Source organism: Lethenteron reissneri, chromosome 21, assembly GCF_015708825.2.
Source record: "Lethenteron reissneri isolate LAM-NWPU_2019-01 chromosome 21, ASM1570882v1, whole genome shotgun sequence".
Lineage (NCBI taxonomy): Eukaryota > Metazoa > Chordata > Hyperoartia > Petromyzontiformes > Petromyzontidae > Lethenteron > Lethenteron reissneri.
The window spans coordinates 1,397,511-1,420,311 of record NC_083799.1 but is presented as its reverse complement, the minus strand read 5'-3'; the positions used below and the strand labels follow the sequence as shown (position 1 = coordinate 1,420,311).

General features: G+C 45.1%; 1 protein-coding gene across 1 annotated transcript in view; it reads right to left on the bottom strand.

Moving 5' to 3' along the window:
* Window positions 1-17,452, bottom strand: part of LOC133345007 (supervillin-like) — a 107,494-nt gene extending 90,042 nt beyond the window's left edge. Inside the window, 6 exon segments of the mRNA XM_061555347.1 lie at window positions 575-1,391; window positions 2,522-2,676; window positions 3,203-3,254; window positions 4,807-4,871; window positions 5,393-5,474; window positions 17,362-17,452. Of these exon segments, the coding sequence (XP_061411331.1) occupies window positions 575-1,391; window positions 2,522-2,676; window positions 3,203-3,254; window positions 4,807-4,871; window positions 5,393-5,474; window positions 17,362-17,437 (1,247 nt within the window). The 5' untranslated portion in view covers window positions 17,438-17,452.
* Between the last annotated feature and the right edge of the window lie 5,349 nt (window positions 17,453-22,801).

Below are 22,801 nucleotides of genomic sequence, written 5' to 3'. Positions count from 1 at the left end.
ATAGGCAGCGTGGAAGGCAAACACACCAAACTCATCAATTGTAGACACACGCGTCCACGAACACAAATACAACAGTGATCCTGCATACATCTGCGCACACACACTCCTATGTCCTACACACACATGCAAACGTGTGAGCACTCACACAACTACTACCAGCACTCTCATACATGAATACACTCGGTGATTCTGCCTTTGACCAAAGGTGATGGTATATTTTACTTCATGCTGCTTTTTCCAATTATGTATTGGGTTTTGTTCATTGCTGTTGTACTTTTTTATCTCCAGAATCTTCAATGTTCGAGTGATGTTGAACAAATTAATTATAAAACAAACAACATGACACATTGTGCATGAAAAACACTTGAACCACAAATTAACAGACACACATTTTCCAAACCTTAACATTCCATTTCTAAAACAATGCTAATCCATAAAGAAAACGTCACTCTACGTCACAGAAGCGGTCCCATACACACAGCTAGACTCCACACAGCTCAACACAGCACACCGCACAACCGATTATATTCTTTTCACAAAGAGAACAATCTCATCACAACCTTTGCACGCTCACCTTTCTGCGCTGAGCAAGTCAGGGCAAGGAGAGGCCGAGAGCTCAGAATGAGACCTGCTTGGTGAGTCCAGTATGGAGGCGTTCAACGAGGGGCTTGTGTTGACCTTGGGGTCAGTGTCTCCGGCAGGCTGAGCAGAACGACGACGCAGGCTGCTCCGGCTCGGCTCCAGGCTGTGGCTCCTTGCTACAGGTTGTCGCGCGTCACTTGGCTTCTGCTCAAAACTCAAATTTGGTTCCATCTCACTTTGATTACTTGGGATAAGAGAAGGTGGCACCCTGCTTTCTCCTCCACCTGGGCTCCTTCGATAGTAATAGGTCGCCGTTGAAGTGTAGTTCTCCAGCAAACTCTCCCCTCCCGCAGGATCAGCATCGTGGGGAATCACCCGTCCGTGTCTATTTGTGTGAACTGCATCTTCCTGAAGAGCTATTTCTGCAGCTGCACTATCATTAACTTTGTTATCAATATCAAGAGATGGAAGATGCTGTCCCCTTCTCGAGGATAGTCCTGTGGTGGACGTTGCCAAAGTTGCTTCATTGTCATCTGAGCTTCTGCTTACAGGAGATTCCCGTGCACGTGAGCGCGCTCCCCGAGGTTGCTCGCTCCCCGTTTCAGCGGCGTCGGGGCCGCGAGTTCTCGAGCTTTCACTTCCTCCGTACTTCTCGGCGAGCTGCCGGCGCCGCTCTGCCTTGTAACGCGCGATCCGCTCCGCTCGCGACTCAGCATCGCCGGGGGTGGACGCCGCTTGCTGGCTCCGATCGTCCGGCTCACGCACCGCCTCCCTCGTATCTGGCCCCTTCTCCGTCTCCCTCTTTTGACCTGCACAAGCCAGCAGCGACAACCAGCACAATTGTTATTCACAGTTTACATTTTCTTTGCAGTTTTAGTCGCAGTTGAGTTTATGATTTGGATGACTTAGGGCCCCTTTAGATTGTGACAACAGCACAATCTTTGTTGTTGTTGTATAAAACACAATTGCTGAGCATAGGGCCCAAAGGCCACAAACGCCAAGCGGCCAGAAACAACCAGCACTATCAACGTTGTCATTTGATAGGAGTTTAACACGTAGGCTCTTGAAACTAATTTCATCCATAATATCTAACCCAAAAAACCTGAATTGTGCAAGGTTATGAATGAGTTGAGTAAAAGTGACGATGGGAGGGAATTTCAAAGTGGAGCAGCGCAATGGAAGAAGCAGAAAGCAAGTGTTGTGACCTGCAGTGTGGCGAGAGAGTGAGTGTGCTGTTGTGACCTGCAGTATTTTTACCAAAAGAGCTGTAAGAAGTCATAATTCTCTCGTTGTACATTGTGTGATTTTCTTTTTAGAGTTTGATATTTTTTACATATTTTACACAGTATGCTAGTTTGTATAGGTTACATTTTAAATATTTATTTGAAATTCACATTTCAAAAAACACATCCTTGGAAGCTTCGCACCTGCTTTCCAAAGTTTTTAGTTTTTTTATATCACACTGACTTTACACCACATTTTCTCATATGTATACCGTACAACAAGAGTCTCAGTGGACTCTCGCTTGGTAAGACAGACGGTGCCCACTGACCAACTCCAAATGGCTGGGTAAGCCAGTGGTGATTTGTCATTTTGGTGACCCGGGTTACATTTGCAAATGAGACTATCCTGGTCTTTTAAATTCTCACCTGGTTAAAAAACATAAACTGGAAATTTGACGTGGCATTTATGAAGTTGACAGTTAAGATACCAGGATTAATTTTGTAAATTATACTGGAAATGACCAAGGATGACCTGCTTTATAATTACAGAACACTCATTAACACTCTCAAGCCCGAATTACAAGTCGTCAAATAAACACCCAAAATATGTCGAAAAATATTGAATAACATTGCAAAGTAGTATGTATATCATAGCGGTCCAATCACGGTGGACGTCACACACGGAAGGGTTGAGCATGCACGCATGCGTGCAATACCGAATCCATTGGTGTGGTCCACACAGGCGGATGTGGGGGAAGCTGCCACGCGTCGAGTTGAGCTGTCCCCTTCCAGCACCGGCCTGGTGAACACCCTGCTCCTCACGTTCTCCTCGTCAGTCATGGCATCCACGCGACGCGACAGGCGTTCTCTCCTGCAGCGCACGCACACACACACACACGTGTAACCCCGCACACAAACCCTCCAACATGCAACATTATGAATGAGCATAAACGTCTGTAGTGATTGCTTATGCAATTACTCTACACGCATATGGCCAGAGTATACCATATGTAAACACATGCACGTATGAGCAGTGGCAAAGGCTTATATTAACAAAAACACTAAGCGATCACCACTGAGTGAGATTGAGTGAGAGAAGCAGTGGAGAAGCTGCCGCCCAACTCACAAGCGATGTTACATATCGTGCTTTTTAAAAAATATCCCAAAACAAGAGGAAGTAGAAATTACATGGCAAATGTACTTTAGGGATAGAGTTTTGTTTTTTATTAATGTATGACGATAACACAAATCAGTGGGACACTTGTATCAGAACATTTAGCATGTGTCAATGGATAAGTGTGAGACGAGAGATGCAGAACGTCTGAGACAAACACTGTAACGAAGTTTCAATGAATAAATGAAGTTACAGGATACATATTAAAAAAAAAAAACTTTACCTATTCATGTTGTAAATCTGTCCGCTTTCAAACAATTTTCTCAGCTCTGAAACTGGAAACAAAACCCGCAACATAAACATTTGAAACGCATGTTTTAACAAAACGCTTACGTAACAAAAATTGTGTATGTGTGAAATAAAACCTAGAATTTTCCGAACAGATCAGCTTAGCGATGCAAAAAGACCCGCATGGAAAATCTTGAACTGAGAATTAAACTTGGCAAAGTGCACCGCATCACGAGCACATGGCCCGGACATGCAATATCAGCGCAAAGTCAGAATCTGTCAAGTTAGGACCCAGAATGCTGTGCACAGGAGCGTGGAGGCGGTTACAAGGGCTTCCGGCCGGTTGTGGATTTACCTTGATCCCATCACGCAAACCTCAACCACAACGTGCATCTCCTCAAGCTCACGACATCACTGTGCAAACATCACGAGGGACAAGGGCACACGCCAAGTCCCTTGGGTGACGTTCCGCCAGCCGCTCGCTATGGAAACGATTTGACAGCGAGGGAAGGCACTTGTGCATGCATCGCCTCTCTTCAACTGCTTGCCACCAAGAGGCTGACTCACACAGTAACCGCAGGGCCTGTCCCAAAGCAATCAAATGAAATGGGACACTCAGCTGTGCAGTTTTAAATTGATGTCATTGAATCAAGAAAAAAATTCAGCTGAATATACATCAATCATTGATTGATCACAGCACTAGGAAAGGGAGTGTGCCTTTTTTCAGGAGAACTTACTTAAAGGGCTCCTGTGCCCAATGGAAAAACTCACTCCTGTGCCCATTGAAAGAGTGTCACTATGATTGCGGATGCAGCATATAACTTCATTGAAGCTAAAAACCACATTATCAATTATCAACCATGATCAATTTCACTGCTAGATGAAGGCCTCCACCAAACAGATGCCAACTAAACTCTTTGGTTCTTTCGGTAAAGTCACGTAGGTGAAAAAATAAAATAAAAAATACAAATTAAGAATACAAATAAAAAATAGAAATAACTAAATTAAATCACGACGTTTCGGAAGCAACACAAGCTTCCATCATCAGGTGGGACAACCACAGTAAGAAACAAAAATTACTGTAAACGTCGTGATTTAATTTAGTTATTTCTATTTTTTATCCTTCATTTTTCATTTTTATTTTATTTTTTCACCTACGTCACTTTACCAAAAGAACCAAAGAGTATGGATCCTTGCAGTCACGAAAACTTCAAATCTACAAAGATGCCAACTCTCACGATCTTGCGATGTAACAATCCACTCAGCACCCAAACATCAACTGATTTCATCGCTCCATCGCCTCGGTGGATATCCACTCGGATTTGTTCCTTTCCTTGGCTGCCAGTGCGTCATCATTAATCCCTTGCAGCGACATGTCCTGCCCATGCCCACTTACTTTTCTTAACAGTTTGGATGATGTCATTACCCTCCTGGCAGTCCCTGTTGCAGTGTTCTTAGACTGCTTATGAATTGTGAAATGCAGAGTGACCCGCAACCTGAACATTACGGGCCACTCACTCTACAGGCAATAGCTGTCACTTGCGATTAATCAGCGTGTCCTAAGATTTCAGCGTACAGCGACACACAAACGTTGCGTACCACTGGGCAGTAGCGACACGAGACGCTCCTTGCTCGCTGGACAGCTGGCCGAGCGCTTACTCCTGCTGCCACGCAGAAACGCACCGCACACACGCACACACACAAGCGCGCACGTGTATGGAGTCACACAAACGTGCAGACACTCATTTCACATATATGCACTGGCATACAAGCCCACAAAGCCTCCACTCAAAGTTTCGGCGTTGAGCAAAATGGCTAACTGTATGTGTGTGTCTTAAACTTGACACATACAGGGATAACTAACCCCTATATTAATCACACAATTTTACAACATTTGTATGTTAATAGCGTTTAGATTGACAACGATCTACAACGGCCAAAACACAGGGTATACAATAGTCCTTCACGAACCTTAATAGATAGATTGTTGCACGTATGTATGTTGAACTTCATTCGCACCGTACGTAGCCAACCGTGCTAATCGGAGGTGCGGGGGAAGGACAACAAACTAAAGGCAACAATAGCAGCTCTAAATAAATGAGTTTTCTAATTATTTGAACATCTGCTCAAAGTGCATAGCTCCAGTGGCTTCTCGGGTTAGGATGGTAACGCAGATGTAGCGTACCTATGGGAGCTCTCTGTGTGCAAGGGGCGACTGCAGCGGGGAGTCTTCCACCGTCTCTCTAACTCCAGGTACTCGTCAACAGCTGGGAGGGGGAGGAGGAGGAGGAGGATGAGGTCCGTGGAGGAGGCAGACGCGGGAGGACAGCAGAGAGATCGGGTAACAGGAGACGGAGAGAAAAAAGCATCAGATATTTAAGCTTCTTTATTTTTTAATATTTTTAGTTCTGTTTCCAATATTGTTCATGTGAATTTATCTTTACAGTAATTTCACATGTTAAAATATGTATAGTTTAGCTAATTTAATATAAAATTGCTTGTTAATGTATAGTTATTATTTATGTGTCTTTATTTACCCACATTTGTGTCATGTGCTGTAAACATCTACTCGTGTCACTTAGCAGTTCACATTCAGAACTGGACCGTGTACAGTTGTTTCTGTATTGATTTGTTCACGTGTTTTTGTTGTATCCAGGAACCCGATCGAAAATGAGCATTTTATTGCCGAATGGGTTTTACCTGTGCCAAAATAAAACATAAAACAACTGTATTGACCCATCTCAGATCGCTCCTGTGACAAAACAGATTAAGGCAGGGTGCTTGGGATTGTGATTGCACAAATGAGACATCTGTGCGGGAAAAACACATGTTTGTTGAACTTCTTTCACACCGCACATAGCCCAACCATTATAATCGGAGGTGTGTTTAGCGATGCGTCTCTTACAACCTTCCCACCTCCACACGTGGATAACCTCCATCCAACTCTACATTCCAGCAGCCTCTCCCTTCTCTATCCCCTGGCTTATTGTTTGCTCAGCAGGTGGCAACTACGTATGCTGTGTTGCTCCCATGGTTTTTGACTCCTTACCCCTCAACTATCCACACCAAAAGTGTCCTTTGGTAAAAAAAAAAAATCGAAATGGATAACCATCTCCTGCAGTTCATTCCTCACCCTTCTTTAGCAACGTTCCAATTTACTGTGGACATTTAAACCCACACACAATTTATTTACATATGTATTTATTGTTACAAATCAAATGTTTATCACAATATCAAATGAAACACATTTGTTTAGATACATGTATATTGTTGTTGTTGTAATATTATCAATTTAGCACATTATTCGTTCGGTGAATGTATGATTGGTTCGATGGAAACGTAATTACATGCTTCCTTGAGTCATACATTCCATTCAATTCCGATTTGGATCAAATAACTTTACCAGAGTGGATTGGGTCACCAGATTGATCGTACGAGTTCTATAAATATGTGTTTCAGTCACCTGTAATAAACACAGACCACACATCCTTAGCCAAACAATCATCCAGACGATGGACAAAGTCAAAGAACCCTCGTTGGTTCTTTCGGTAAAGTCACGTAGAAAGAAAATAAATGAAATAATAGAATACGACGTTTCGATTGCAACACAAGCAACCGTCATCAGGTAGAACTAAATTTGAGAGAGAGACAAAACACAGACACGGAGACACACAGACAGACACACAAGCAGAGTGAAACAACACAGAGACACACAGAGAGAGACACACAACATAGACACACAGAGACCCAATGCCTCTGTGTCGAGGCCTTAAATAGAGATCTGATAAAGATACATCATCTTGTGTTGCAATCGAAACGTCGTATTCTATTATTTTATTTATTTTTATTTCTACTTGACTTTACCGAAAGAACCAAAGAGTAATTCCTGCAGTCACGAAAGCTTCAAATCAAGTTTTATAGAACCCTATTATCAGCATTACAAACTGTCAGGGTAACAGCGAGGACTGACCTATCAAGAGCAGCAAGACATCAAAGGGCAAGATGCCAATGCTTGCAGCTACGATTACATCTTTGGTGTTGATATTGGAAAAATACACCATCATAATATGTTTTATCTCATAACGTGTTCCATAAAAACACGTGAATTCAGGGCGTGCTTCAGTTTCATGAATATAAAGATGGTAGGCAAACATTGGAAGCCGAACAAAAACATTTTGATACCTGAAATTGCATCCATATATAAACTTCGTACACATGTATTCAGTTATAGGATTACAAAATTAAATGACTATTTAAAAGAAAGGATCAGATGGAATGGGAATGTCACCCCACTGTGATCGGGTCTCATCCTAATCGGCTGATGGGCTTACAGGCCCGCACGGCCATTAACAGCCGGCCCCAATGGCCAGAGCCACAGTAGTGTACGGGGTTACACACTGACCTCCCTCCTGCTGAATCACAAGGTGCTGCTGAGCTTAATTCCCAAGCGTAGTTTACGTGCTTATAAACAGTGTAAAAGGGGGTAAAAAAAACGCTTCTTTACAATATTTTATTCGTAAAATTTTATCTTATTAGAAGATGCAAAATACAGTTTTTATGATATAAAATAATGCATACACTTCACTCACTTGGAAACTAAACCTGGGAACTTCGATTCCAATAGGGAGGGTATTTGAGCTAGCTACACTCACAACAGCACACATGCTGCGGTGGGGGGGGAGGGGGATTACACTTGTGATGAAAATACCCGTTTGCTATCAGAATGTGCTGCTGATCAATCAGATCCAGAAAATACCCTGCATGGGATGGGATTGGATTGAATTGGGTTCCATTATATCAGACGAGATAAAATCAGGCTCTAACCGTGCAGATTTAATAGCCTTGGTGGATTGTTGCTTAATTCCGCTTATTCCAGCTCTCAAGGATTATCATTTGCCTGGCAATGCACACTCTTATGCAGGCGATATAAAAAGTTGAACTTATTTCGCACCGTACGTCGCCAACCGTGCTAATCGGAGGTGCGGGGGGAAGGACAACAAACTAAACACAAAAAGCCAAAAACAACAACCGCCATTCGCCACTAATTGGCGGTGACGTCACCACGACGCTTGTGCTAGGCTGTGTGCACGTTCAGGCCACGTAAAGAGGGGGACCCCACCAGGACATCCTTTTAATCCTGCGGAACCCATCCAGTGGTCCAGACTGTTGTTATGATGTCATATAGGGCAGTCTGTGCACAAACGCCACCCTCCCTCAGCATTTCGCTTGGGAGATCATCTCTGCCCGGTGCTTTTCCTGGTCTCAGACTCCGGATCGCCTTCAGTACTTCCTCGACAGATGGCACCTCAACCAGCCCCTCACAGGGGGTGACTTCTTCCAATATTTGAGGCACCGCAGCCTCAGCAGGGTCATCCCCACTTTGTCCCACGATGCATTCCAGGCCGCGGGATTTCCCCTCCCCCAGGACCTCATAAATGCTCAGCAAATCTGCAAACCTGTTCCTGGGGGTCAGAGATTGGATCACCATTCTTACCCCTACTGATGGTAATAGGTGTGGCGCTGCAGGTTACTTTTTTGATGGAATTAAAGAGCAATTTTGATCGCGGGCCCTTGAGGCAGACTCCATTTCTTCAGCCACCTGCGACCACCAACCATCCTTGCAGCACCTCACGGCTCTCTGAACTTCTGTGCAAAGCCTGCGGTAAGCCTCCTCATTCTCTGACGTGGGGTGCTGTAGACGATGAGAATGGGCCTGTCGCTTTTTCTCAGCCAGTCTGAACACCTCCTCTATCAGCCAGAGTCTCTGAGGAGGTCTGGACCGTGTACCCAAAGCAGCCATTGCAGCTGCATGAGCTCATTTACCCTCGACATCAGGTGGAGTGGGGGACGATGCCAACCCCAGCCGCAAGCGATGATGAAATTTTCGCTTGCAACTTTCATCAGCTAGCTGAGACCATGCCACTATGGGTTTGAATAGGGTCCTGGGTGTACACCCACCACCGGAGTGGAAGAATGGCAGGCGCATCTTACAGATGACAAGTCGATGGTCAGTGGGCAGATCAGCTCCACGGTAGGTCCTGGTGTCAAGGACATGGGGCCGCATCCGCTGTTCCGTCAAACTGTAGTCCAGCTTGGACCCGGCATGCATCCATGATGTTGTGTGGATGAGCCGATGCCAGAACAGCGTGTTGGTAATTACAAGCCCATGGGCTGCACAAAAAATATTCAGCCTCCTACCATTGTTATTGAGCTGATCTGGCCCATGTCTTCCAATCACTCCAGACCAGGTGCTAGCATCATGAGCAACTCGGGCATTGAAGTCACCCAACAAGATGACTCTATCCCGAGGGGCCACTTTAGCCAGCACCTGTGACAGGAGGTCATAGAAGGCATCTGCCTCATCGGCCTTGCCTGCATCCCTCCATGGATGTTCATCTTCGGTGGAGGCATAAGTAACCACGACCACCACTCCTCGCCTCTGGTTGATGGGAAGGCGAGCCCAAAGTAGCCTGGGGCTTACAGCTTCCCACACCTCACCGCCACGCTCCCACGCCCCTTTCATTATTTTGTTCAAAAGAGTAGAGGATTGTCCACCCCTCGTGGTGGCAGGAGCCAGAGCCGGTCCACCAGACCTCCTGAATACCACAGAGATACAGGCGGTACCGGTCCAGCTCCCGACAGAGGACTGAAAGAAAAAAACCCCAACCTCCTCGTGGTGCTGAATGGCAACGTTATGGTGGGTAGTGCTGTGGGGGGAGGGCCACAACAGCAGCCAAATGGGGGCTCTGGACATACAACACATGCATACACAAGTGTGTATGTTATTAACGGGGAGCGGTGGTGTCGCGGTTCGTGCGCTGCGCTACGAACCCGACCACCTGAATTAAATTCCCGCTGACGGCCTCAAACGAGTGTACCGAGTGCGGCGCTTAGTAAACATCGCCACTCGGGAAACAAAAGAGGCCGGGCGTGGTGCTGGCCACCCACCCATCTCGTGTGCTGTGCCGGCCTTCATAATAAGTGCTACTCGCTAACAGCACTTGCCCCCAAAAGTCTATTATGTGCCTACACAGGGGGACCTTGTTGTGGAGAAGTGTATAATAATTTAATCAATGGACTCCGGTACAGGTTATAGACAGTACTGCCACCTAGAGGGGGCCAGCTTCTGACAGAGGGCATTTACTACTCTGCCACAGTTCTACGTGATATGATGTGGAAGGATTCATTGGGAAAGTGGAACACATGTTATTACACATGTTTTACTCGAATATCATTGCAATTTTTTAGTGTCGAAAATCGAATGTTGCTTCAACAGGTTTAAGTTATTTCTTTTATTGCATATATCGGATTATATTTTTGTGGGAAAGCCATTTTTGCATCCCTCATAATTTGTTGCTTTTGTTTTAGGTTTATGTTGTTTGGTGTTAGCAGTGGAACAATCTTGTACTGTGCATTTGACTGCTTAACAAGGGCATCATCCAGCCCAATGAGAAAAAAAGTCTCAATAAGAAGTTTATACCTGTCCATCCACTGTTGTGCAAAACAAAAAATAATCACAAATATTCATGGTAGAAAGGCAAGTTTTATGAGCATTATTTATTTTTCAAAGCAATATTTAATAAAAATGGCTCAACACGCCATCCTTTTAATTTTCTGGGAGTGGCAACGTGGCTTGAGCACACGACTCACAAGTTCAATCCCATTCCGGGGTCCACTCCATCCTTCATCCCTATGGGGTTGATGTTATGACGACTAGTTTGTGTTAAATCATCAGCGACTGTCTTTCGGGAAGATCTGACTGTACTACAGGAATGTGGAATTTCCACACAGGGGAGAGCACTGCCCCATTACTCCTCTGAGTGGCAAACCTCTGACTCGATTAACATGAAGACTATAGCACGTAATAATTTAGAGGTGCCTTCACCTAAACCAGGTTTAAACACAATTTACATTACCTTGCGGATGTCGTCAAGGAGCATAAACCATCACGTGAACTCTTGTCTTCCTCGCAGCGTATTTTGGCTGCTAGCCATTAAACAATGACGGTCACTGCATCGCACGCTTTCTGATGCGCTTCTGGGGCCGTCTGGAACGCTCTTCCTTCCGATATTAAGAAGCTACTGAAGCTGTGCACTTTTAAATGTAGATTGAAAACGAATTTCTTTACAACTACTTTTTTGTGCTTAGTTTGTTGTTGTCCCCCCCCGCCCGCACCTCCGATGAGTATGGTTGGCTATGTATGGTAAAAATAAGTTCAACATACATACGTATGCAGGGCCAGGAGCAGGAGTAAACTGGAACATTGAGTAGTGCTCTATTGTTACACGTGCAGATGCACACACGTCAGGACATTTACACACTCGGTCGTTTTTCTTCTATACACGTATAGAGTACTTGCCTCAAAGGCAAACACATAACATTAGTGTTGCACATTTAATGCTCATCAATAATTCACCACAGGCGTACTCCCTCTTTCTATGCATGGTTTAAGCACAGCATCATAGGTGTAATTTGTATGAACAGCAACAATGCGAACGGACATTTAAACGATACAATACTACAGTAGTGCTTTAGGTGATACAAAAAACTGTCCACGGATGGTTTCCTGCCAGCATTCGGCAGCAACTCAAAGGGAACGGCAGAATTGCACAGCCACAAAATGAGACCCACCCCATCGTTAATTTTCCGTGCTAAAACAGAAAGATTCATACAATACAAACTACCTTGTTTTAAAATAAGGTGCAGATTACTGAACAGTTGTACTTTTAAAAGAGCACAGTGCTTCAATTGCAGTTGTGTATCTCACAGCATCCATGAAACATCCTTGAAAGGAAGGTTGGAAATTACACACGCACATGTACGCACACATGAACGCTTACTCATCACACTCGTACCACAAGACTATATCACACTTAAACCAAGCGAAAAACACACGTGTGTTTACGGCTCAGGCAACCCCATATGCATAAAGACGCAAATTTATTAATACACGTAAACTTATACACATGATGAGATATCTAAATACACAAAAACACAAAATATAAGCACTCCACGTGTAAATTCACACGCGTTAAACCTCTGTAAAAAGACACGTGCAAACCAAACGTGTTGGATCTCATTGACGTGTTGGCAGAAACAGCAATACCTATTTAAAAACTGGATTTTTTAAAAAATATTTTCCGATCAAACATTGCCAGAAACTGCTTTTCTACCAACGCATGAATGAGGACATTGGTTTCTTGCAGTCATACGGATGCTTCTGCTGGGGTAATGCCACGATTGGCCACTCACCAAGGCTGGCGTCATGCTGAGAGTCCATCCTAACTGGCACTGCCACTAACGGTTGCTCCTGGTGTTGGTAAATGCTGCACAGGGAGGGCCCTTTGAGCTTACGCTGCTCAAGACCACTTCTTATGACCCAATGAGTGCAGAATCTTTCACGCTGCTTTAGCCAGTGCCTCCCAGACCACAACACGCCACTCAACCAGCCCTCCAGCCAATACGCGGTGCAAACCCTTTGGCAAGTGGGCGGGCTCCAGGCAGCCGTGTTGTTGGCACGTCACACAGAACTGGCTCTGCTACCACCTGTGGGAATGCCAGGCACCTGAGAACATCACAAACAGATACACCTGGACTCTGTTGGCTAAGGACAGTGTCCTTTGCTTGCGTACCCTTTGTAATATGCGATCTCTACAAATGAAACCAAACTCCACTGTGGATGCCAAACGGTATTGTTGTACTTTGATCGGCAGCTGATCGTGTTCACCCCACAAATGAGCTTCAGTAGGGACACCCTGTTGAGGGAAGTAGAGTCAGTCATCAGCTTGTGATTAGAGTGGAGAAGTATTAGCTACAGATTACTGGTGATGTCAGTTATCCCACACAGCTTGCACAATAAATGGATACACGTTATCCACTCATTATACATTTGCTTTATTATAATCAAACTCACCACTCACGCTAATGATAACCGATACGAGTAATGTTAAAATACATGAACAGGAAATTATAAAAAATATATTTTAGCTTAATTCTACTTGAGGAGAGGAGTACCGTCACTACTTGAATGACTTTGCCTGGAGTTTTTTGTCCATTCTGCCACTTTTTGTGAAATGACGGCTGTTTTTTGGAGAAAAAATTACCACATTGTGAAATGTGCAAATCATGGACCATTCAACACTTCAACGAAATAATTGCACCATTATTTATTAGGCAATTATGCAATGGCCCAAAATGAGTGGGGTCAGAACAGAGTTAGGGGCTGTCCATAAATGACGTCACGCGATTTTGGACGATTTTTAACCCCCCTCCCCCCCAAATGTGACGTCACAAATCTCTCCCCCCCCCCCCCAAAAATAAAACATTCTTCAAATCGCTTTAAACTATTGTCATTGTAGTGCGAATTTAATGTGGCGCTGCACTCTGATGTTGTAGGAGAAAACATTTATTTTAAAAGTTTATTTAATTAAGTAGAACGTGTTGTCTATATTCATTTAAAGTTGTGAATTTTGAAATGACGTCCCATTTCTCACCCCCCCCCCCTTCGTCACACATCGTCAAAAATGTCTGACCCCCCCACCCCCCCAGGTGCATGACGTCATTTATTGACGGCCCCTTATGGTGGGGTCTCGTAAGAGCAAAACCCTTCGCCAATGCTTGAGCCTTTCGTCTGTCACACGGAATGCCTTGGGAGTGTTGCTGATGCGAGGAACACAGAGGGGCCATCCAGCCCATTCCATCACAATTCATGTGGAAGTTTGGCGCCCATCATCACCATAATCACCATCATCATCCTCAGCATCGCTATCATCATCTTCTTCTTCAACATAATTGTTTTAAGTAGCACCAAGCATCTTTGGCTTTACACCATTAAACCCCCCCCTTGGTGGTAGGGAGGGGCCAACACAGACGCGCATGAGCGTGCGTGTGTCTGTGCGTGCGTGAAAATCGGTCTGTCAGCAGGATGAGCATACGAGGGTATGCGACAGTGCGAAACTACATATTTTACACGAATTGGGCCAAATGCATCCAAGGGGACATGGTGATTATGTTTGCTTTGTGTACTGGACCATAATGAGTTGTGCTCAGCTGCGGTGAGATACTGAGCAGCGATGACGGCTGGGTGGGAAGGGTTTGCAGGAACGCATTGCCTCATGTCCAGCAGTCCCTCAATTCCGACCCTCAACCCAAGGGGTGGTTTCAGAGCACATGGCAGACAGGCCTCCAATGCTATTATATTTTAACCTTATGGCGGTACCCCGGGGTGCCATAGGACCCCGGCTCTCGCATAATGTCCGTGATGCAGTCATTTTTAGTCTGTCGATGGTCGGCGATGCGGCAGTCGACTCATCTCGACGAGCTGTACACGATGCACCGCTACGGTGCGTACCAGCGTTCAGGGTTTCGGAGCGTTCAGGGTTTCGGCGCAATCGTCCTCGCTGCGTTTCGACATCGCGGAGTAGCACTGATTTCGGATTGATTGGTACCCCAGTTGCAGAGTTAAGTACACCCCTGGAATAAAATAGTGTCCCAAAAATAAAGTATTTAATTGCCTCGGCCATTCTGTGTTATTTGGTACCCGGGGTACCGCCATAAGGATAATTGTTTATTTCACTGTCATCCATTTCAAGGTTTACGTTTATTCTGTTTAACCAGGCAGTGAGAACCCAACACGCAAGGATAGTCGCATTTGCAAGAGTGACCTGGGGCATGTCTGCCAGTAAGGGGGTGATGATTGCCAAGTATAATCCCAATTCAGTTATATGACAGGTCATTTTTTTATTTGGCAAAAAATTGGACCCTGACGTCAACTCACAATGACCCTACCTCTTGTAAATGACGTGAGTGAATATTTAATGCCCACTGTGCAGCAGATGGTGCGTAGAATTATTACGGTTATTACGTTGATGGTAATAATCAGGGGCAGCTGCTCGATTCAAACCGTGAACCCCCTGCAACAAGCGGTGAACACGCTGCCGTTGGGCCATGCCACTGCTTCAGCATTAACATCAATGAGGATGAGATAAAGATCTAACGTTGTTCATATCTTCATAGCCCATCGCATCACTCCTGACGAAGCACTGACAGAACTGGATTGAGCTGGATTCTGAACAAAATGACGATGACATTAATTCGATGTACACTAATAGAAGTTTGACTTAGAACATCCCATGATCTGCATAGTGTAAATAGTCCCTTGATAGGTACACATCTTGCAAATATGCACTCTTTCCTTTCATGGTTGCTAACACAGAAAACCTAACCATACACTGGGAGTTGTGTGTGAAAGTTGTTGAAGCATGGTGGGTGAGCATAGCGAGATTCGTCGCACATGTCACCACGTCTGTGAGTGCCGGCTTAATATCGCAACAGTTGATGGACTCTGTGATGCTAACTCACACGGGCATCCTTGCATCCGAAGCCAGTGGGTATATGCTAAGACACAGTACTGAGATGGGAGGTGTCAGAGTAGGGCTGTCGTGAAAGGCCAGTTAAACGAATCATAAACCAGGGGCCTGGGCCAAAGGGCCGAAAGTAGAAAATTCAAGCTCAATGATTCAATGTTACCAATTTAGGCTGAGGTGGCATCATCAACAACCGTGACACAATTATATCTCTGTCTCAATGTATCTGTGTATCTGCCTCAATATCTGTTTCTGTGTCTGGCTGTGTCCGTCTCTGAGTCGCCGTGTCTCTGTGTGCGTTTGTCTTTATAATACAGCACAGAGTGCCACTGCATTGCTCCATCAGCAGCGTTGTCACCATAACCGTTATCGCCAACAGCGATTGCATCTTTGTCGTCACCATCAGTGGTAGTATCATCAAAATCGGCATCATAATCAGCAGCAGTATCGTTATCAAAATCATCATCACATCAACAGCAGCATCATCACCATCATCAGCACCAACATCATAATGATCCAAAATGACTTATAGGGAAAATATCAGATGATGGAGGATATTTGGAAGATCATATATGCGGTAAATTGGATAGTAGGAGTCGAAGGCCATTGGGTCACAGATGAGAGATCTCTGGATTTAACCAAAATCGGCAGCATCATTAATATTGACATCATAATCATCGTTGTTGTCACAGTCATGGGTCATCGCGCCCTCTCTGGGCGTGTGCAGGTGTCTGGCCGCTATTGAGGAATAGTACCTGGGCAGCAGTAGTTGCCTGACATCTGCCATTTGTTTTTACTTTGATTAATCAGTTACCAAAAACAACCATTGGAATTGCTTTTTCACATATTAAAAACATTAATTGCGGACTCACGTGTGTATTGACATAGCGGTGTTATTCATGCAAACCCACAATTTAGATTTAAAGTTTTCGTGACCGCAGAGATCCATACTCTTTGGATCTTTCGGTGAAGTCATTACTTTATACCTATGTAACTTTACTGAAAGAACCAAAGAGTATAAACCCACAATTGCCGAGGAACCACAGCTAAGCTGGACGTCAACCAGGCGGCGAGCCGGCTCCAATAATTGGCCAAGCTCTGCAGTCCTCTATATATATTACGATGTTTTCAGTCAATGAGTGTTTCTACATGTGGAAGGAAACCGGAGCACCCACAGGAAACCCACGTTTGTGAAGGGGCAATACTATCCCGTAGAGAAGGGACAGATGATATTTGTCCGGACTTTGCTGTAGTACCCCCTTCTCCTAGCAAGCAAGGGTATGGGCACCTCGACGCTTACGACAAAAGGAGTTTTGCAACATTTGTGCAATCCACCAACCCTCGTCTCCACAGTGCTGAATTACAGGCATGGGCAACTACTGCCGGACCTAATATACATTGAAACAAATATGTTTCTTCATACTTTATGTATTGCATAATATTTACTTATGCATTTCTTAAGTAAAGGTATTGATTTATCAATCATAGCTCAATAAAGCATAGACTATTGCTACATTCCTCTTTCTCCCTGCAATAGCTACAACCCCATCTGCACAACAGCTGTACCCCTCCTTCCCATGCTTCAATACTACATCTCTTCCCTTCCCACCTCTCAAGTAATTCCGGAACTCGTCGACAATTCCTCCGTATTTCTCTTGAGCCCTCATTATACCCCCGCCCCAGCATGAGAACTGCTCTCAATACCAGCACCCCGCAAGTCTCTCTTACGCGACTCGTTTTCGGGCGCGACCCGCAGAGTTACCAACGCTAACGTCGTGTTTTAACGCACCTTGAGGGAGCAGCGCCCCGGCAGCTTGCAGGTATCGCGTTAGGAAGGGGTTTTGCGCCATCGTCGCTTCATTCATTGCGCCGAAGAGAATTTCAGGTGGCGTCGAGGGGGGGGGGGTGAGTGGAGATCATCCACTGACGGCTCGTTATAGACTCAAGAAGACTCGGGGAGCGAGTGCACTTATTACAGTTTTAACAGCTCACTTAATGCCTGTAATGAGATTAAGCAGCACATGGGGTGGGCGCGAGGGCGGAGCTGTGGCTTTGACGCTGGGCTCAAAGGAGGATGTTAGAACCGGCGGTGCGCGCAGCCCAGACTCCTATGCGCGGAACGAAATGAACACTTGGCGAGAGCCACGAGATTCACGCCACCCCCCCCCCACCCGTTCCATCCCTGAACATCACTTCCATTACCGGCGTATCTGAGAAGACTATGCGTGAGGTGCTCTAACAGGTAATCGTAATTTGCAGTTGAATCTCGGTGATGTGTGAATACATGTCAGCCGTTTAACACAAAACAAGTTCACGGTTAAATTTATACAAATATGGCCATTACAACCCCAGGGAGATTCCACACCACTTCCTCGTCAAGTTCAATCAATGTAATTCTAAGTCAAATTACAGAACAGTCTCCAGACAAGCTACGTAGAGAGCAGAGTCCAGAAGTGCATGCTATTAAAGGCAGCAAGCTTTAATCCAAACGGCTTGGTAGGCTAAAGAAAGCTGTTCTTACGCAAATAAGTTTACACCATGTTGGCAATCTCTTAAGCGGTGAATAAAACGGCTGTGGCCTTATTCACTGTAACTAAAACACAGATATCTATGTTGAATTTCTTTCGCACCGTGCATAGCCAACCATGCTCATCGGAGGTGTGGGGGGAAGGACAACAACCTCAACACACCCTAAAAAATAGATCTAAAGAAATACGTTTTCGATATAAATGTAAAAGTGCATAGCTCCAGAGGCATCCTATTATCAGAAGGAAGAGCATTCCAGACGACCGCAGAAGCGCATCTGAAAAAGCGTGCAATGCAGTGACCGTCCTAGTTCAACAGCTAGCCCAGGGGTCGGCAACCAAAATAACAAGAAGAGCCATTTCTTTCCAATTCGGTACAAAATGCAGTATTTCAAGAGCCGCAATGCATCTGAGTACATACGTACTCATCGTCAAGAAGCAGCCCGTAAAGAGCCGCATGCGGCTCCGGAGCCGTAGGTTGCCGACCCCTGGGCTAGCCAAATCCGCTGCTGCGAGGATGACTGGAGGTCACTCACTACACCGGCGATGATTCAACCACCCTCTTGCAATGCAATGAAATGTCACGATTCGGATATACTGTCATTAATTTGAGAATCAATGACATTTATGTGACTTGTAACACCTATTTACTGACTGCAGGGGTCACGTGGGCTCGATGCATACAACATTAACACAAATATAAAATGAGCTACTCTGTCATGCACAACTCCACACATCTATCGGGAGTCAAATCATCGATTTGAATTCATGATGTATCTCTACCTCCCTAGCATAAATCCGTGTCGAACACTTGCAACAGCACAGCACTTGAAAAAGATAAACACAAAAGGTACCTGGTTGACATTGTACTATCCAGTAAAGCTGTGCCACACAAACCTGACCGTTTTAAAGTACTGTAATACGATCATTTTAGATTTGCAGAAACTCAATAACACATAACAAAGGAGCTGCTTTTAATCCACGAGAAGCAGTCTGAAATATATTCCGAATACATCTTCCAATTCCCAATTTTTAATTGACAAAAGGTGAAATACAACCAACAGTTACAGATACTCAAAACCACAACATTCCTGTTTAGCGTGCATCTACTGTAACGCAGCTTGCATAATGGAGCGGTAAATTACAAAAGCCCTGCAGAACAAGTCCTGGCGAACACATCCTAGCCAGACCACTAAATTACCCAGGACATGCGCGCACACATAGACACTCATATACGCCCTCCAAAATTACCCGATGTAATATTCATGTTTGCTCCTGGCAGCATCAATAGTGAGACAAGGAAACCAGCTGCATAGCTTGCGTTATAAGTCTCAGTGCCATTACCTCTTCAGAGAAAACACATCCCTCCGGCTCAACGCAAGTCATCCCCTGTATGTCACCTTTCCAGTTCAGATGGAATCTAAACCTTCAAACAACAAGCAGAAAAGATGAGCACTCTACCTCTCTGCCCTCTCTATGTGGCCATTGCCCAAAACGTCACCTATGAAATATATTACTGGTTAAACGTTTTCCTTTTAAGGGCAGGGTTGTTGGTGAATGCGTTGGGTTTTTTCGTTATTTGTGCTTGTGCACCACTGCCAATGCAGTACCACCAAATAATTAGTGTAATGTTAAAGATGACCACGGGGTACATGTGATTGAGCATTAGGTAGACGGAAATATAAGCAGCTATAGCCACGTGTCCAACAGGAAGGGTTTACTGCGCCTGTCAAAGAGCCTTACAGGTTTTACACGCGATTGCTAAAAATACCAGTCCTCCGCAGTCGATCATCTCTGCATGCTACTCCCTCCCCATCGTTACTATCTTGTGCATGTACAGCCCCTTTTTCAATCCATTTCTGGATGAGGAGCTCCCCACACACCGTGAAGGTCGTGGGAGTTATTTGACCATACTTTACCACACTGCTAGGTATGGGTTGGTGAACAAAGAGTGCATCATGTGGGGGGCATAATACAGTACAACAATGTCCATGATATAGGCCCAAAGACACTATCTTCAGAAAATACAAATACACTACTGTATATTTTGTGTGCCGGTTGCTCTATGAAACGTGCTGTTACCTGAATACAGTATTAACTCGAACAAAATGCAAGCGCAGGCATACACCACAGCGGTTGTGACCCGGCACAGCGGTGGCTCATTTGCCGCTTGTTGCAGAGGTTCGCGGTTCAAACCCGACAGGCCGCCCTGATTAATACTTGCGGGCGCTTTAACTGTGAGATACACGTCGTCTGCTGCACAGTGGACATTAAATATCCCATTACGTAATTAGAAAGACATAGGCCGTTGTGTGCTGGCATCATGTTACAATTTTGCCGGATTCGTAAAAAATTACCCCCAAATTACTAAATTGGAATTACATATTGCAATCATTGCCCCCGCCTGTGAAATATAGCGCCTTCATCATAGACATGTGATAGAAGAATAGCGTAAATATCAAATGTCCTAAATTATTATTACATACATCTACACACAACACACACACGTGCCATGAATTACAGGATCTGCGAAATATCCCCCCCTCCCCCCCTGTCAACGTGGATTATTGGATTTCTGCTGTACTTAAAATAATAACTAAAAGCAACATCGTCCCCTACTGGCAGACTAATGGCCACTTGCAGGCGTGTGCTGAGGCAAATTTGTACCACACGGGGACAGGCTGCACAGTGCACACTACATACCCCACGACTGCTCCCCACAAAGCCTGATGTCCTTATTACCTTACCAAGCGGCCTGAAGCTTTTCCTCCCATCCCCGTGCATTTGTTACGGACAGCGCTATTCTTGGTCTGCTGCTCCTAGGATAATAATCAGCCATGTCTGTTTCACTAGTATTGAATTTCCTTAATCCTTCCCAGAAATGTCACACATCCTATCTGCCATGAATCTTAGCAACCTTAGCACCTCTTTCACTTGACAGTGATGCACCAATTTCTACTTGAACCACAGGGCTGGGTGGGGAGGGGCTGGGTGGGGAGGGGCTGGGTGGGGAGGGGCTGGTCACCCCGTGGTGCCCTTATAAAACTCAACGTTTAACCTACTCACGCCGGCTTGTGCCCGCCCTCACAGTCGGGCATATTTGCTGAATACGCCACGCCGCCGTTGACCCTGGCCATTGACCGAGAAACCCAACGTTCCTACCAGCTCCCTCCGCAGGAATGTGTTAAATGGCACTGCACATGCCTGCAGTACAGGTCCATGGTGATGGGGAGCCCTGAGAGGGGAGGTCCCGTCCCACTGCGCGGACGCCTCTCAGCCGGAGACTGCTTGTGCACAAGTGGACCCACCGCCAGTGGTCATTGCAGGCAGTGTGCGCCACGTGGGGCACAATGGCCCCTTAGGAACGCACTGATGCGAGCTAAGCTCAGCAAGCTCAATAATTACCCTACATTTCTTCTCCGAAACATTCAATTAGAACGACTTCTATAGCTTTTTACCTCCGATTAGCACAGTTGGCTACGTACGGTGCGAAAGAAGTTAAACATACATACATTTACAGAGCTGCGTAAAATTATATTAGATTTGATTTATTTCGGCAGGAAGGGCCCAATAAGCTGGTAGGCTCTATTTCGTGGGCGTCCTGCAATGGTACACACGTTCCTACTCGATACAAGATCTTAGTTGCAATCATGGTTACATAGATCGCAACAGCAAGTATCGGAACATGCCTCACACATTACAGGAATAGGGAACCGGTCGAAAACATAACAAAAACATGACTGCATTATTTCACAGGACAAAACAAAACTAAGAAAAAATATAGATCTAAATATTCCACCAATACAAGACCTCTCATGTAAAAGTATGTACGAGTGGGGTTTAGAGATAGAAAGCAGTTCTCCACAGATCATCTGAAAAGATTAAGGTCAGGGTTACCTTAAAGGTCGTAAGTTGCAGCGGTTGCGAGCGATGACGTCTGCGTCGTGTCGCACGCGCCAGGCGAATGATGCGGCGCCAGGCACGCTCTGTTGACAATAACAACACACAAAAGTTGACTCACTTTAGATTTTAAGTTTTCATGACTGCAAGGATCCATACTCTTTGGTTCTTTCGGTAAAGTCACGTAGTTCGGTGGGACAATCACAGTAAGAAACAAAAATAACTGTTACAGTAATTTAATAACTGTTACAGTAATTTTTGTTTCTTACTGTGGTTGTCCCACCTGATGACGGAAGCTTGTGTTGCTTCCGAAACGTCGTGATTTAATTTAGTTATTTCTATTTTTTATTCTTATTCTTAATTTTTTTTTCACCTTACGTGACTTTACCGAAAGAACCAAAGAGTATGTTTGACTCACGTTATTGACCTTTTACATTACATTTCAGTTCCCCTCTGTCCTACATCTACTGAGAGAGAAAAGGAACGCACGAGATGAGGTGACCACGTTTGCACGGGGCTACGTTCATAGCTCTGCTTGTTTGCCCAGGAAAGCCTCACAGTCTCAGGGGGGGTCCTGCAAAGTTTTTTTTCCCGTAGGGGGTGGTGTTGCTTTTTTGGAATCCCAATTGAGTAATTTGCAGATAATTGTTGAGCACTTGGATGTTTGGCCAGCACCAGTTACATTTTTTTCTATGGGAGGAAACTGGCGAACCGCGAAGAATCCCACGCAGGATAGGGGGAGGATATACAAACTCCACACAGAAAAAGCACCTGAATCAGGAATTGAGCTCAGGCAGTTCTTGC